The following is a 16137-nucleotide window of genomic DNA, read 5'->3' as shown; positions in this document are numbered from 1 at the left end:
ATTTGCACTATGGGGAGTGGCAGAATAGGTTGGGGCTATTTTCCCAGGAATATCAGAGGCTGAGGGGTGATTTTATAGAGGTTTATAAAATTATGAGGGGCATGGACAGGGTAATTGGCCAAGGTCTTTTTCACAGGTTTATGGTGAGAGGGGAAAGATTGGAAAGGGACCTAAGGAGCAACTTTTTCACGCAAAGGGTGGTATGTATATGGAATGAGCTGCCAGAGGAAGTGGTGGAGGCTGGTACAATTACAACATTTAAAAGGCATCTGGATGGGTACATGAATTTAAAGGGATATGGGCCAAGTCCTGGCAAATGGGACTAGATTAGTTTAGGTTTTCTGATCAGCATCTCTATGACTCAATGATTTCTAAATGCCCTCTGAAATGACCCAGCAAGGCAGATACAGTTCAGGGGCAACAAATACTGGCTTTGTCAGTAATACCCACATCCCAAAAGGCACTAAAACCAAAATATGTTTGTATTTCTTTCTGGAGGCTTCATCATGGACTTCCTACCTCTAATGCCATGCTCAGTCAAGTAGAGTTTTCTTGTCTTTTTGATACTTAATAATTGATGTGAGAATTTCAAAGAGCACAAAATTAAGCACGATTCTTTTGTCTCTATAAGTTTTCTGTTACACTAAGAGTGACCAGATAATTAAAGTGGAATTCCTGAAGACTCCAGGTCAATGCTGAAGTGTCAGAAACTCAAGGCTAGTGCTTTATGTGGGTGCAACTGGTACTGCAGATGCTGAAGATTAGAGTCAAGATTAGACTGGTGTTGGAAAAGCACAGCAGGTCAGGCATCATCCGAGGAGCAGGAAAATTAACGTTTCGGGCCAGAGCTCTTCATCAGGAATGAGGGTGGATGCCACATGCACTGACCATGTGAACGCTCATTATTGCTTTTATACACTTAGATCTCATTGCCACTAATTTGTTTTCTAGCATGCAAATACCAAATTCAATTTTTTTTTGAAATCTGGGCAGTTTGTTTTCTTTTTTTTATTAGATTAGATTCCCTACAGTGTGGAAACAGGCCCTTCAGCCCAACAAGTCAACACCGACCCAGACCCATTCCCCTACATTTACCCCTGACTAATGCACCTAACACTATGGGCAACCTAGCATGGCCAATTCCCCTGACCTGCACATCTTTGGACTGTCGGAGGAAACCGGAGCACCCAAAGGAAACCCACGTTGGGAGAACGTGCAAACTCCACACAGACAGTTGCCCAAGGCAGGAATTGAACCCGGGTCCCTAGTGCTGTGAGGCAATAGTGCTAACCACTGAGCCACCGTGCCATTTGAACTGGTGTGTCTCGTATCATGTTAATAATAATTGTCTAATGATCAATCACTCCTTGAGGATTGATGCAGTCCCTGGGTTAGTTTAATTAAAACAGTAAATCACATTATAAGTTATGCAGTAGACTTTGCAGCAATGAACTGAGTGTGCAGACTAACTGGCAGGCAGAATCATAACATTGTATGCGCACAATGAACTCTCTAAAGGCAAGGTGGACGTAAAACATTATGGGCCACACTAATCTCCATTTACCACTAACATGGAAAGAAACCACATCCATGGTAACTATCTTACCCTTAACAGAGCAGTAGACCTTCACAGCTTTCTCAGGAACTCTATCGAGGTGATCCTTAGAGTACACAGTTAATTGGCCACATAAGTGTAAATTGAATAAATTCAAGCCACAGACGTAATTCGATTCAGTAGAAGTCTTATTGCATGAAATGAGCTTGACAATATTTTAATCAGACATTTGGAACTCCATTTACATTCTTGATTTATTTAGGACTTTTCAATTGGGATTGGTGGATATGGAACTGTCGCAAGATTCAGTCGCATCTAAAAACTTTGGAAGAGTTGCATTCATAATAAAATTTGCAAACAGTGGGGTTTCAATTTCTTCACAAATAGTGTTATGCTATTAATGAGTTTTGAGAAGATTTGTAGCTCAGGTTGAGGTTCTGGGTGTAGGTTTGCTCGCTGAGCTGGAAGGTTCATTTTCAGACATTTCGTCACCCTACTAGGTAACAGTGGGCCTCTGCGCAAAGCACTGCTGGTGTTTCCTGCTTTTTAAAAAAAATTATATATTTGGGTTTCCTTGGGTTTCTCCTTCCTTCAAAACATATGAATGTTCCTTCCAAACATCCAGAAAATGGGATTCCAGACACCGACTTATCACTGGAGAGTTTATTTTCACTGTTCAGTGCCTGACTAACAATAAGTTGTTTTACACATTGAAGGATCATCAGACAATCCTGAGAGCTTGGGCTGTGAAGGATTTTGCCCCGAACTGCCCCCTTTATGTTCAGATCCTGAAGCCTGAGAACAAGTTTCACGTCAAGTTTGCAGGTGAGATTTTGTATCCTTTTCCGTGCATCCCCATGCCTGAGTTTGTGCTTGATTTCAAATTGACCCAAAGTGCTCACAGCAAGCTGGTGGTCATCTGGCATGGCCTCTGCTACATTTGATTTTGTGTGTGTTTTTTAACCCAGTGGTTTCCTCTCAAAACTTAAGAAGAGAAGCAGACTATGGAAATCACTAACACATCAGACTGTATTTCAGGCATTTGATGCTGCAGTTTGTTGCTAATCTCATTCTACTGAAGGACATTATAGACTAGCAAGTGGAATGGCATGAGCCGCATCAGACCATGGCAAGTAAAAAATGATACAGGAGAAACTGTGCCCTACTATTGCTTATACGCAGTGGGGAGCTCATCTTGTATCCCTTAACTCGGAGCTCCAGTTTAGACATTTCCAAATTTTACTGTGTTTCGCTTCTTGTGCAATTTGTTACAGCAGCAGTTTTCACAGAACCCCCACAGTGTGGAAAGAGGCCATTCAGCCCATTGAGTCTGCACAGACCCTCCAAAGCCCCCACCCCTGGCCCTATGACCCCTGCATTTACCATGGCTCATCTGCCTAATTTGCACATCACAGGGAAATTTCGTGTGGCTAACTCCACCGAGACTGCACATCTCTGGATGGTGGGAGGAAATCGGAGCGCCCAGCAGAAACCCATGCAGACATGGGGAGAATGTGCTTTACTGGAATCGGTTAGCTCGTTGGCGGTCTGGATGGTTGATTTACAATGCAAAGTAATGCTCACGGTCTGGGTTCAATTTTTGGGTTTTGTGAAGAACCTGCCTTCTCAAACTCTCCCTTCAGCTGACCCTGAGGTTCAGCTCATCATTAGCCATCTCTCACTAATGAGAGAGCTAACTTTAGTCTGTTTGGATTTATGGTGACTTTACCTTTGCAATAGTTTTTCAATATAAATTTTGACAGGACAGCCTCTCAGCTCCTAATAGGAAGTTTGAATTCCTTTTTTAGAAACTATTTCAGAAGTTATTAAGCAAATCCAACTTCCCAAGTTGAACCTTGGAAATTTCTTCCTGTCGGTTTGTAATTTTAAAACCTGTTGTTTCCTTGTAGATCACGTGGTGTGTGAAGAGGAGTTCAAATATGCCATGTTAGCCTTGAACTGCATCTGTCCCTCCACCTCCACGCTCATCACTCTATTGGTTCATACCTCCAGGGGACAGTAAGTCAATTTTTTTAAAGCTTCTATTCTCCTTCTCAAGGATTCGCTCGGTCTGGAGCATTGTGAAAAGTGCTTTAACCTTGTTTCCACATTAATGTGCAATGTGCTTGACTCTTGACTACTCTCTGGGATGGGCAATAAATGCTGGCCTGGCCAGCAATGTCCTCACCCCGTGAATGAATAAAACAAAAATGACCTTGGGCACTACTTGAAGTACTTTAGAAGTGTCACCACTGTTACAATGTAGGGAGCGCCAATTCACCCAGAGCAAGCTTCCACAGACTGTACAGTGCTGATGTGATTCAGTCGATAGCCCTCTCAACTGTGACCCTCACTGTTCTGTGTTGAAGAATGATTCCAGCATTTCAGCACATAAAACCAAGGCTGGCACTCCAGTGCAGTGCTGAGGGAGGTGTTGGCTTTCAGACCAAGTCGTAAAGTAAGGTGCCATCCACCTGTTCTCGTGGATGTAAAGAATTGAATGCATGGGACTGTTTGAGGATGGGTGGGAGGAGCTATCATGGCTGTTCCTCAATCAATATCAGAAAAGAAAGATTATGGGCAGCGCGGTGGCACAGGGGTTAGCACTGTTGCCTCACAGCGCCAGAGACCCGGGTTCAATTCCCGCCTCAGGCGACTGACTGTGTGGAGTTTGCACGTTCTCCCCGTGTCTGCGTGGGTTTCCTCCGGGTGCTCCGGTTTCCTCCCACAGTCCAAAGATGTGCCGGTCAGGTGAATTGGCCACGCTAAATTGCTCCTAGTGTTAGGTAAGGGGTAAATGTAGGGGTATGGGTGGGTTGTGCTTCGGCGGGGCAGTGTGGACTTGTTGGGCCGAAGGGCCTGTTTCCACACTGTAAGTAATCTAATCTAATCTAATCTAATCTAATCTATTATCTGGTCATTATCGTGTTGTCAACTGCATTCACGTTAAAAAACATGTTGATAGAATTCAGACATTAATCTGCAATGTAATGGGGAAACTGTGATCCAGACATTCACGTTAATGTGTAGGAACCTGGGTTCAGGTCCCACCATGGTAGTTGGTGAAATTTGTGTCCAACAAAATCTGGAATTAAAAATTGGTCAAATGGCAACAATGTGTCCACTGTCAATTATTGTTTTAAAAACCTGTTTGATTTACGAAAACCATATTGTGTCAGTCATAGAGGCATATGGAACGAAATCAGATCCATTGGTCCAACTCTTCCATGCTGACCAAGTTTCCCAAGCTAAACTAGTCCCATTTGACCCATATCCCTTGATACCTCTCTTATCCATGTATCCGTCCAAATATCTTTTAAATGTTGCAATTATATTAGTCTCTACCACTTCCTCTGGCAGTTCATTCCACCGATGAACCACCCTGTGAAAAGGTTGCCCCTCAGGTCCCTTTGATCTTTCAGTTTATCATTATGCCCTATAATTTTGAACTCCCCAATCCTAGAGAAAAGACCTTTGCTATTCACCTTATCTACGACCGTCATAATTTTATGAACCTCTGTAAGGTCACCCCTCAACCTCTTATACTCCAGGGGAAAAAAGTCCCAGCCTATCTAGCCTCTCCTTATAATTCAAACCCTCCAGCCCCAGCAACATCCTTGTTCCAATGCTCTACCTAGAAGAAAATCTGCTATCTTTACCTGGATTGGCCTACACGTGGCTTCCAGACTCACAGCATTGTGGTTGACTCTGTAATGCCATCTGAAATAGCCTACCGGCTACCTGAGTAGGGTCATGAAGAGATGGGTAACAAAACTGACCTTGCCACCTGCCCTCCTCAAATAAAACATGTTTTTAAGAAGAAAGACTAGATCACGTGCTGGGTGCTGTGCGGTAAGGGAGCCAATCCAACCACTGAGAAATCCCTTGTCTTTTCCTAAAGTGGTCCGAAAGAGTTGCCCATATTCACCTGAGAGGGGAGATGGACATCTCAGCCAAACAATAAGCACCTCTGACAGTGTAGCACTTCCCCAGTATTGCACTGGAGTGAGTGTTGCTTGCCTTCATTTTTGAAGTCCTGGAGTAGGATTTGAACCTGGAGCTTTTGAGATGAGAATGTCAATCACTGAGCCACTCCTAACTGCTAGAAAGAGGTCTACGAGAGAAAATGGTACATTTTTATTTGAGGTGTGTCATGATATTGCTACCTTCCTTTTCGCAAGAAGGCATTTGGAGTTTTGTTTTTGAGAAGAGGTTAACTTATATAGTCTGGCTTGCAATGAAGCATTTATTTAAACTTGCTACTTCAAAGCTTCTGCAAGAACCCAATGGTTGGGAATGACAATCTTCTGTAATAACCAGCTGTACACAACTGCAGAAAGTGATTATTTTCCTATGAAAAGCTTGGTAGAGATCAGCTTGCACTAATGGAATAGCCCATAAAAGTTAACTGTATGAGCTTGCAGTTGTTGTGGTGGAGTTACAATGTAGTTTTGATCTCCCACCATCGTTTCCTGATGCTCTCTGCCAGGAGTACACATCTGTTACAAGGAAAAATGTCCCTTAAAATTCAATCAGTTGCATCCTGTGATGGCAAGTCACAAACCAAGAGTTTGGCATATGGGGAAATCTGCGTGGTGTGACATTCACAACATAATAATCCTTGGGAGATTGCAGTTTTTTTTACATCACTGGCCAACTGGAATGTTCTTCGCTACTTTCGAGTTCATTTATTTAAAAAGACAGATGCAGCAGCATTTTAAAAGAACTGCTCACAGTAGAGATTTTTGTTAGTTTGAAGTGCACAACTGTTGTATTTGTAATTGATTCCTTAATACGTAGCCTCGAGATGAATTAGCTTTTCAAACTTGGTTCAGCTCGCATCTTTCAGTCCATGCAGCAATGAAGACAGAACATAAAAATCTGCTGAATACGGTTCAGCATCCCAAAATGTGATTTAACTTGTGCAGTGAAGCAGGATTATTGAGAGCTCCCGAGAACTGATCTTAAATATTTCTGCTCCCAGAGAATGGAGGTTGCTGAACAGTTAACACAACAGTCCTTGACTTTCACCTTGGTCTGTTTGCTTAGACCTCACCAGCCCCCATGAGCTGTCCCCCTTGCCCTGCGAGGAATTTAAACTAATAGCAGGTTTGCATCTCCATGGTTACAGGGAAGGACAACAATCCCCCGAACAATGGCAAAGGATGTATGGGCGATGCTCAGGGAATGAGGTTTATCACATCAAACTCGGTGACAGCAAGTTCTTCGGAGAATACGAAGGGAAAAGTTTCACCTATGCGTCCTTCCATGCCCACAAGAAGTAAGTTATTTCGATTAACAATTCCTCATGGGGCACTGAGTGGGACTCTGTATTTTTGACATTAAACTTTCAGTGCCAGTGACCTTGAGTGCAGCTTATCCCACGCAGTGATTGTGTAATGACTTTGTGGCTGGACTGGTAATCCACAAAACATGAGTTCAAATCCCATTGTGGCATTTTGAATTCAGTTTGTATTTACAAAAAAGTAAGCTGGAATTTTTTTTAAAAGTTGCTATCTGTAAGATTGACATTGAAAGTGTTTCAATTTTAGATTTCTAGCATCTGCAGTTCTTTGCCTTTGTTAACCATGAGCTCATAGGATCATAAAAGTATTAATGGTGCTGAAGGAGGCCATTCTGCCCACTGTATCTGTAATAGCTCTTCAAATGAGCCATATTACCAATTGCCAATCTCCTGCTTTCTTCCCGTACCCTTACACATTATTTCTGTCCAAAGAGTCAGCCAATGACATCCTTAATATATTCCAGACCCAAATGTTCAACTATCATATTTACATCCCTTTAGGGAGAGCAATCTGCCATCTTTACCTGGTCTGGCCTACATGTGACCCCAGTCCCAAGCCAATGGTGTTGGCTCTTAGTGACCTTTCTGAAATGATTCCAAGAGTCACTAAGTTGTACCAGACGCCTACAGTGGTTCAACAAGAAAGATAACACCTTCACAACGCAGCTAAACTTGGGCGATAAATCATGGCCACATCCTGAAAATAATTTTCTTTTTAAACTGGGATCAAAATCTGCTGGCTCTAAATGTCCAGTTTGAGCAGATTCACTCCCATTTTTTAAATTAGTATCCTTACCACCACTGCCTTGTCCTCCAGCCTCTGTAAATTGTACCTCTTTAACTGAACTATTGGTCATCTGAATCAATCTTTCCTTATACGGTATATGTTGTATATTGTTTATGAAAAACCCCATGAAGCACCTTAAAGACACTTAAAAATGTAAGTCATATTGTTTATTATAAGATCAGAATTGGGGATGTTCGCTGATGATTCCACAATGTTCAGCACCTTTTGCAACTCCTCAAGAACTGAAGCATTCCATGTTTAAATGCAGCAAAAAAATTTGAACAATATCCAGGGATGGGCTGAAAGTGTCATGTAAAATTCATGCCATACAAATGCCAGGCAATGACCATCTCCAAAAAGAAACAATCTCACTATTACCTCTTGATATTCCGTAGTGTTACCATCACTGAATCCCCCAGTATCAAAATCCTGGGGGTTACTGTTGACCAGAAACAGAATAGGCCAGATGTATAAACACAGTGGCTGCAACAGCAAGTCAGAGGCTAGGATTCCTGCAGCATGTAACTCTCATCCTGGCTCATCAAAGCATGTCCACCATCTACAAGGCACAAGTCAGGAGTGTGATGGAATACCCTGCACTTGCCTAGATGTGTGCAGCTCCAACAACACTCAAAGCTTAACACCTTTCAGGATGAGATGGTGGCTCAGTGGTTAGCACTGCTGCCTAACTAGACCAGGGACCCAGGTTCGATTCCAACCTCGGGCAACTGTCTGTGTGGAGTTTGTACATTCTCTTTGTATCTGCATGAGTTTCCTCCCACAGTCCAAAGATGTGCAGGTTAGGTGGATTGGCCATGCTAAATTACCCATAGTGTCCAGAGATGTGTGGGTTAGCTATGGGGAATGCAGGGTTACAGGGACAGGTTAGGGGGATGGGTCGGGGTGGGATGTTCTTTGGACAGTTTGTGTGAACTTGATGTGCTGAATGGCCTGTTTCCACACTGTAGGGATTCTATCGATAATGTAACCAGCTTGATTGGAACTATCTCCACTCCCTCCACCACCAACACTCAGTACACACTGCTGCTACTATCTCCAAGATGCACTGCAACAATTTCACCAAAGACCCTCAGACAGCACCTTCCATACCCATGAACACTTCCATCTAGAAGGACAAAATCAGTAAACACATGGGATCATCATCACCTTCAAGTTCCCCTCCAAGTCACTTACCATCCTGACTTGGAAATAGAACTCTACTCCTTTGCTGTTGCTGGGTCAAAAACCTGGAATTGCCTCCCTCAGGGCATTGTGGGTCAACCCACAGCACTTGAACTGCAACAGTTCACGAGGATGGCTCATTACCATTTTCTCAGGGGAACTAGGCGTGCAATAAATGTTGGCCTTGTCAGCAAAACCCTCATCCCACGAGTGAATTAAAAGAAAAGGTAATGCAGTGTATTTCTGACATTAGCAAGGTTTTAGGTTATGTTGATGGAGAGTCTTTATTATGAGGGAATTTGTGAGTTATTTAAATGGAGCAAAGAATGTAATAATATCCAGAAGATAATTAAGCACTTCCTCTGTTTCCTCCTGCTCTTCAGGTACGGTGTCTGCCTGATAGGTGCGAAGCGAGAAGACAACAAGAGTATTTTGCTGAATCCTGGGCCCCGGTACATTATGGTGAGCTCAGACACCTGCTTCTACATTAACATCACCAAAGAAGAAAACTCAGCGTTCATCTTCAAAGAGGAAGAGAAGCAAAAGAGGAAGGGCCTAAGTTCCGAAGGCATCTTTGGTGGTGCTTCCAGACTACCCGTCCACAGCATCATTGCAAGCATGGGTGAGTGATTAACCATTAAGATGGATTGCCCTGAAACCTTAGGTCCCTATTTTCCGCATTGAGAAACCTCAGTGAAAGGTCAAGGTGCACAATACAGCTCATACTTTGGGGTGGGATGGGGGGCGTGTGTGAAGCGAAGAAACGAGAGATTAACAAGTTGAAACTGGCTGGTGTCAAGCTTAGGGTTCAAAGGTTAGCTTCTGCAATAGCTAATATCTGAACCAAAAGTGCTATGAATCTTCCTATGAAAGCACTGCAGATGCTGGAAATCTGATTGAGAGATGTTAGAAATGCCTATACCAAGCAGCATCAGTGGAGAGGGAAAGTGTTACATGTTGATGATCCTTTGTCAGAACTGACACAATTTACAGAGGCCACAGGCACAGGACACAGAGAGAGAGGTAAAATGAGGAAGATAGGAGTGGGTAACTGACAAAATAGGGATGATGAATCAAACTAAAATGTGATAGTTTTGGAACAAGGAACAAAACAAAAATTGGGGGTAGAATCTAGAATGAATGACTTCCAAACCAAATTTTTCAGCCTAAGATTTCACATTTGTTTGCATTGAACTCTGTTTCTATAAGTTTGTTCTCTCTACAAATGAGATCAGGTCACTCTGTAATCACTTGTAATCCACCCCACAATATCCCTTGGCCATAACGGGGTAATATCTTCAAACTTCCAAATCAGCCCCTTGTTCCTCCAGCCAAATGGAAGCCCAAAGACATCCCAACAAAATCCTTAAGCATATCGCCACCCACATCCTGCCAATATTTTCAAAAGTGAACCTCTGGCTTGTGCCTGTACTGTAATCAGAGGCCGCATGAAAGCTTCATCGGTTTTCATATGGCAGGTTGGGAGGATGAAGAAAGATAAAACAGTCTGTGTGGAGTTTGCACATTCTCCCTGTCTCCGTGTGGGTTTCCTCCCGGTGCTCTCCTTTCCTCCCACAATCTAAAGATGTTCACGTTAGGTAGATTGGCTATGGGGAGGCGCACGGTTACAGGGATAGTGTAGGGGAGTGGGTCTGGGTGGGATGCTCGTTGGAGGGTCAGTGTAGACTCGATGGGCCGAACAGCCTGCTTCCACATTGTAGGGATTCTATGATTCTAGTCTAAGCACAAGACAGAATGAGCACTGAAAAGATGAAAGGAATTATAATGATGCATTTATATGATTTAAGTGAAAACTAATCATGCCAGGAAGCATAATTAAAAACCATGAGGTTGTCTACCACCATGTTATCAAATAGTTAGATCAGACATTGGGGTATTGGAGAAGCTGCAGAAATATTCAGTGATACTGAAAATGAGAAATTACATGTCAGGAAAGACTGAACAGACTTGGACTTAGAGGACTACACAGTGACCTGCTGGAAATCTTTAAGACTGTAAAAATGTTTAAATGTTTACACTCACTACAGATGTTTCTCCTTGTGGAGGTAAGAAGAATAAATCACTAGAAATTCCAAGAGGAAACAGAGGAATTCCTGAGTGTAGTTAAAACAGGAGCTCACTACAACAAGGAACAGTCAAGGCAATTGGATGCACTGAGGAGAAAGTAGGGAAGCACACAAGGAATAAAGTATTAAAGGGAAATGTCGATGAGATTTTATGAAGAGGCGTGAGAGGAAACGTATCTGGAAAATAAACAATAGAAGGACCTGCTAGACTGAAAACAAATTCCGATGCTGGGAATACTACTTAACACAATGTGGCTAATGCAAGAACTGATGACTGCAATAAATGGGAAATAGAGAGATTAGTGACGGAGCATTGAATCTGGGCTAGCATTGGTGTTGGCACATTTTCACTAATTCCAAAACAAGCTGTAAAGGTGGAAAACATTAAGGCTAGATGGAAGAAAAATCAGTTCCAGAGCTTGATTTTGCCATTGATGATGACTCATCAAGTAATTTAGCAAGTTTATCCTTCAGGTTACCAAAAGTTTACTGGATTATGGAATGGCAAAATTCATGAAGCGTTCAGTTAGCCACAATTGTATTGAATGCGAGAGCAGGCTTGATGGCCTACGTAGATGAACCAGATAAAGCAAAAGTTTGCATGGTTGGTTCTCAGTAACTTCCAAGTTAGCCAATCTCAATCATAATACATACAGAAATATCACTCAGAGACTGGATTGATCAATATCAATGATGATAGTTTAAAAATAGTGCGATTCTTGAAAGAAGCCTGAATTATTGGCATTAGCACAACAAGTGATAACCATCTTTAACTCTTCATTAATGTTGGTCTTCACAATTTAGTTTAAAATGGCTGCATATTCGCTAAAATCAAGAAACAGCCAGAAGTTAACATTCATTTCATATGATATAGTAGAGAAGGAGACCATTCAGTCCATTGTACCTATGCCAGCCCTTTGGAAGACCTTTCCAATTAATTCCATCCCCTGTTCTTTCTCCGCATCCAGTTCTCTTTTTTATAATTTAATATTTATTCCATAAACTTTCCAGGCAATGCATTTGAGATCCTAACAGCTGGCAGTGGGGGAAATAATATTCTCATGTTGCCTCTGCTGCTTCTGTCAGTAATCTAGATCTTGCCCTCAGGTTGGCAATCCTTCTGTCATTAGCAAACAGTTTGTTTTTATTTAATCCATCAAGGCCATTAATGATTTTGACTATCTCCATCAAATATCCTCCTGGCCTTTGAGTACTAAGGAAAATGAACACCACCAGCTTGTCCAGTCTCTCTGCATTACTTAAGTCCCCACCCTTATAGATTTTCATAATTCTCTTCTTCATCCTCTCCTCCATTTAAAATGTGGCACGGAGAATTGAATATGGTGCTCCAGTTGGGGCCTATTGATGATCTGCTGTAATCACAAGGACCAGAGGCACTTCTGTCCAATGGGGTGGGGGGGGGGAGATAGAGAGAGACAATTGGTTATTTATAGTTTGAGGGTCACCCAAGTGTGGGGCCAGGAGAGAAAGGCAGGACTAGTAAAGGTATTGAATGATGAGCATCATTCTGTATCTATACCATATTCAAGGCATCTCATTACCTGAGCTAACCAACTCTCCTTCACAAAGTTGAGGCCTAACCTGTATACGAACAAGTACCTTTGCATTTTAGGAAAGATATTGAGCTTTAATTTGCAAACCTCCTATTCAATAGCCCAAATCATCATTAGATTTTGATAATCTCATTTTCTTAATTTTCACTTAATGGCAGATTTGATTATATTGGCCAATCAAAGATGTAACTGTGATTTCTCAATATTGAGAAATTGATAAGGCTGTATTCCACCTCACGCAACTTAATTTGGAGCCATTTTTGGAGTAATTTATGTTCTATGCTAATAAATAAGCAGTTATACAATGCAACTTCTCAAACAATAATTGAACAACTATATAACCATTAAATTTTGTCTAAGTCTTTCATCTATCATTGTATCAGGTCTATTCACAAAAAAAAATGTAAAGAGAAAATAACATTTATGGTGCTTGTGAGGAGAACGCTGATTGGTTGACAAGTGGTCTCTAATCAGCTTGGCAGTTAATTGCCACTCAACATTAACCAGTTCATTCTCCATGGCAATGCCTCTCCCAATCAAGGTTCTTAATTTTAACATTTCTTACAAATCGTCCTGATAAGGCAAAAGCTTCATAAAGATATCCTTTTTCAGCAAGTTCTGTCCTACCAACTTTAATGTTTTTAAATTGGATATATTAAATTATTTGCAGGTTCTGTCAAATCATTGAATTCATAATGAAAACACAGGTCATTAAAAAAGGTGTTGGTTTGAGAGAGAAAAGTAACCTATTTGAGAGTAAAACAAATTATTTTCATTAGATTACAGGTGAGAATATTCTTACTGAAGTGATTTTTGCTTGGTGTGTAAAATTGAAGGAAAGTGTTTTTGATAAATTAAGCATCAATTTTAGCAGTTCAGGAAAAGAATGCATTTAATAGTACTTGGAGTAAGTATTATTCACAAGCTCTTATTCATCAGGGAAAATTTACCAAATTCCTGAGATGCAGAAAGAATATGCATGGTCAAATAAGACAAACAGTCTGAGTTGGTTGGATATGAAAGAGAAATTGAGCGCATGCATGAGCATGGGCAAGAGTGTGAGAATGAAGATTCAACACAGACTGAAGTGAGGGATTGTTTCTGATGAAGGAGAGACAGAGAGGTAGCTATTCCCCCTGTTGTAATGCAGTGTTGGATAAATATGTTTCTGATATCTGGCTGTTTTTCACATCTATGGAGTGACAAATCCATAGTTTGGCCATGATTGTTTTCTGATCCAGTGTTTTACACTGTATTTGTAATGGCTAGCATCATTTAGAAATAGAAATTGATTTTTTAACCAAAACCTTTTGTTGCTATACACCCACACAGCAAGAGTAGTGAACCTGATAAATGCTGGACATAAGATTATTGCTTACAAAGTATATTTCCCTTCGATCAATATCTAAAGAAAGTCACTTTGTTTTTTGCAAGTTTCTTTTTTTTGTAACTGGGATCCAGGGGGTAAATGGCAGAGAATGGCCTTTGGCAAGTGCAATCCGTCTCCAGTCAAATGCAAAATATGTCATCCTGATATGAAAAAAAAATCCCATTTATAATGCTCCATTCCTGCCAGAATCCTGTGTGCTTGCAGGCATTTTCAGATCCCTACTGCCTTCTCTACACATCTCCTGTCTTGCCCAAAAAAGCTACCTGCTCTAGATCCAGTTTTAGCCCAATCCAGTTTCAGTTTCCAGCTGCAGAAGGTCATGGAGATCTACTTCCTGCCTTAATTCAAGTCTGATGTGGAGTGCTGTCCCTCAAGCTTCATATACATGTGTCTCTCTTTTGGATTGTGGCCATATTACCTTATCAGGTGGGATCAGGGTGCATTTGGGTCCAGCGTTCATTTCTAATTGATAGGAATAGAGGATCAGGTGTATGCCCTTCAACCCCTAGAGCTTTTTCTGCCGTACGGCAATGTGGCTTAACTCCATCCACCTGCCTTTGGCCCATTTCCCCTAGTACCTTTTCTCAACAAAAATGTATATGTCAAAAAGTGTGGTGCTGCAAAAAAACACAGGCAATCAGGCAGCATCCAAGGAGCAGGAGAGTCGATGTTTCGAGCATAAGATCATCGATTCCTTCATTAGGAATTTGACGATCAGAATGACATTCCTGATGAAGGGCTTATGCCTGAAACGTTGACTCTCCTGATCCTCCAATGCTGCCTGATCTGCTGTGCTTTTCCAGCAGCACACTTTTTATCTCTGATCTCCACCATCTGCAGTCCTCACTTTTTCCCAAAAAAATGTATCTATCTCAGATTTAACATTAGCAGCTGGTCCAGCATCCACTGCTGTTTGTGAAAGAGAGTTCCAAACCTCTCCCACCCTTTGTATGTAGATGTGCTTCCTAATATCTCTCCTGAAAGGTCTGGCCCTAATTCTCAGACTATGCTCCTAGTTGTAGAATCTCCAACCAGTGGAAATAGTTTATCTCGATCTACCTTGTCTTTTTCTGTCCATTACAGTCAAGATTAGGTTGAAATTGGACTTGTTACTTTAGTATGGCCTTTTATATTCTTCCCCCTAGCTGAAGCCAGACTTCACAGTAAGTGGCAGGAGGAGCCTGAGGAACATTGATATGCAGAGGGATTTTGGAATGCAAGTCCATTGCTCTCTGAAAGTGGCAATACAAATTGATAAGCTGGTAAATAGGATGTACAGCATACTTGCATTCATCAGTCAGCGCACTGAGTGTAAAAGGTGCAGTTGTATTAGACATTAGTTAGACTTCATTTGGAGTATCAACCCCAGTTCTGGTCTCCACACTATCAGAGGGATGTGGAGGCTTTGGAGAGGATGTAAAAGGGGTTTATCAGGATGTTGCCTGGATTGCAGTGTCGTAGCTATAAGGAGAGGTTGACAAATGTGGATTGTTTTCACAAGAACATTGGAGGCTGAGGGTGTCCTGATAGAAGGATATAAAATTATGAGAGACATGGCCTGTGGCGATAGTCAGAGTCCTTATCCCAGGTACAGCACAATGGTCAGCACCATTTGGGACCCCTCAGATACTGAAGCAGTCCATGTTCAAATGCAACAAGATGTGAATAACATCCAGGCTTGGGCTGACAAGTGGCTAGTAACATTTGTGCCACACAAATGCCAGGTGATGACCATCACCGTTAAGAGACAATCTAACCACTGGCCCTTGATATTCAATGGTGCTACCATCACTGACTCTACCACTATCAACATCCTTGGGATTACCATTGAGCAGAAACTCAATCAGATTCGCCATATCAATACAGTAGCTACAAGAACAGGTCAGAGGCTAGGAACACTGCGGCGAGTAACTCAACTCCTGCCTCTCCAAAGCCTGTCCACCAACTACAAGGCAAAGGTCAGGCATGTGATAAAATACTCCCCACTTATCCTGAAGGGGGCAGCTCCAACATCACTCGTGAATCTTGACACCATCTAGGACAAAGCAGCCCACTTGATTGGCACCACATTCACCAGCAACCACTCCCTCCATCACCGATGCTGAGTAGCAGCAGTATTTATCATTTACAAGATTTTCTGTAAAACCTCACAAAATATCCTCAGACAGCACCTTCCAAACCCACAGCCACTTCCATCTTGAAGGACAAGGGGCAGCAGATACATGGGAGCACCACACCCTGCGAGTTCCCCTCCAAG

The 16137-nt window shown here is 42.0% G+C and overlaps 1 protein-coding gene across 7 annotated transcripts in view; it reads left to right on the top strand.

Annotated features, from left to right (window-relative positions):
- Positions 1 to 16137, top strand: part of kcnt1b (potassium sodium-activated channel subfamily T member 1b) — a 433004-nt gene that overhangs the window by 325391 nt on the left and 91476 nt on the right. For all 7 annotated transcript variants that reach the window (XR_015760695.1, XM_087998271.1, XM_087998272.1 and 4 more), the window contains 4 exons: positions 2272 to 2380; positions 3466 to 3574; positions 6687 to 6836; positions 9213 to 9451. Coding sequence is in view for 6 of the 7 variants with exons in the window: in XM_087998271.1 (XP_087854397.1) it covers positions 2272 to 2380; positions 3466 to 3574; positions 6687 to 6836; positions 9213 to 9451 (607 nt within the window). In the remaining variant the exon portion in view is untranslated. The remainder of the gene's footprint in view (positions 1 to 2271; positions 2381 to 3465; positions 3575 to 6686; positions 6837 to 9212; positions 9452 to 16137) is intronic.

Source organism: Chiloscyllium plagiosum, unplaced genomic scaffold (genome assembly GCF_037043375.1).
Source record: "Chiloscyllium plagiosum isolate Xiang-an unplaced genomic scaffold, Cpla_swu_hap1 HiC_scaffold_21, whole genome shotgun sequence".
Taxonomy (NCBI): domain Eukaryota; kingdom Metazoa; phylum Chordata; class Chondrichthyes; order Orectolobiformes; family Hemiscylliidae; genus Chiloscyllium; species Chiloscyllium plagiosum.
Note: the sequence above shows the minus strand (reverse complement) of the source record. Positions and strands in the feature narration are given on the sequence as shown.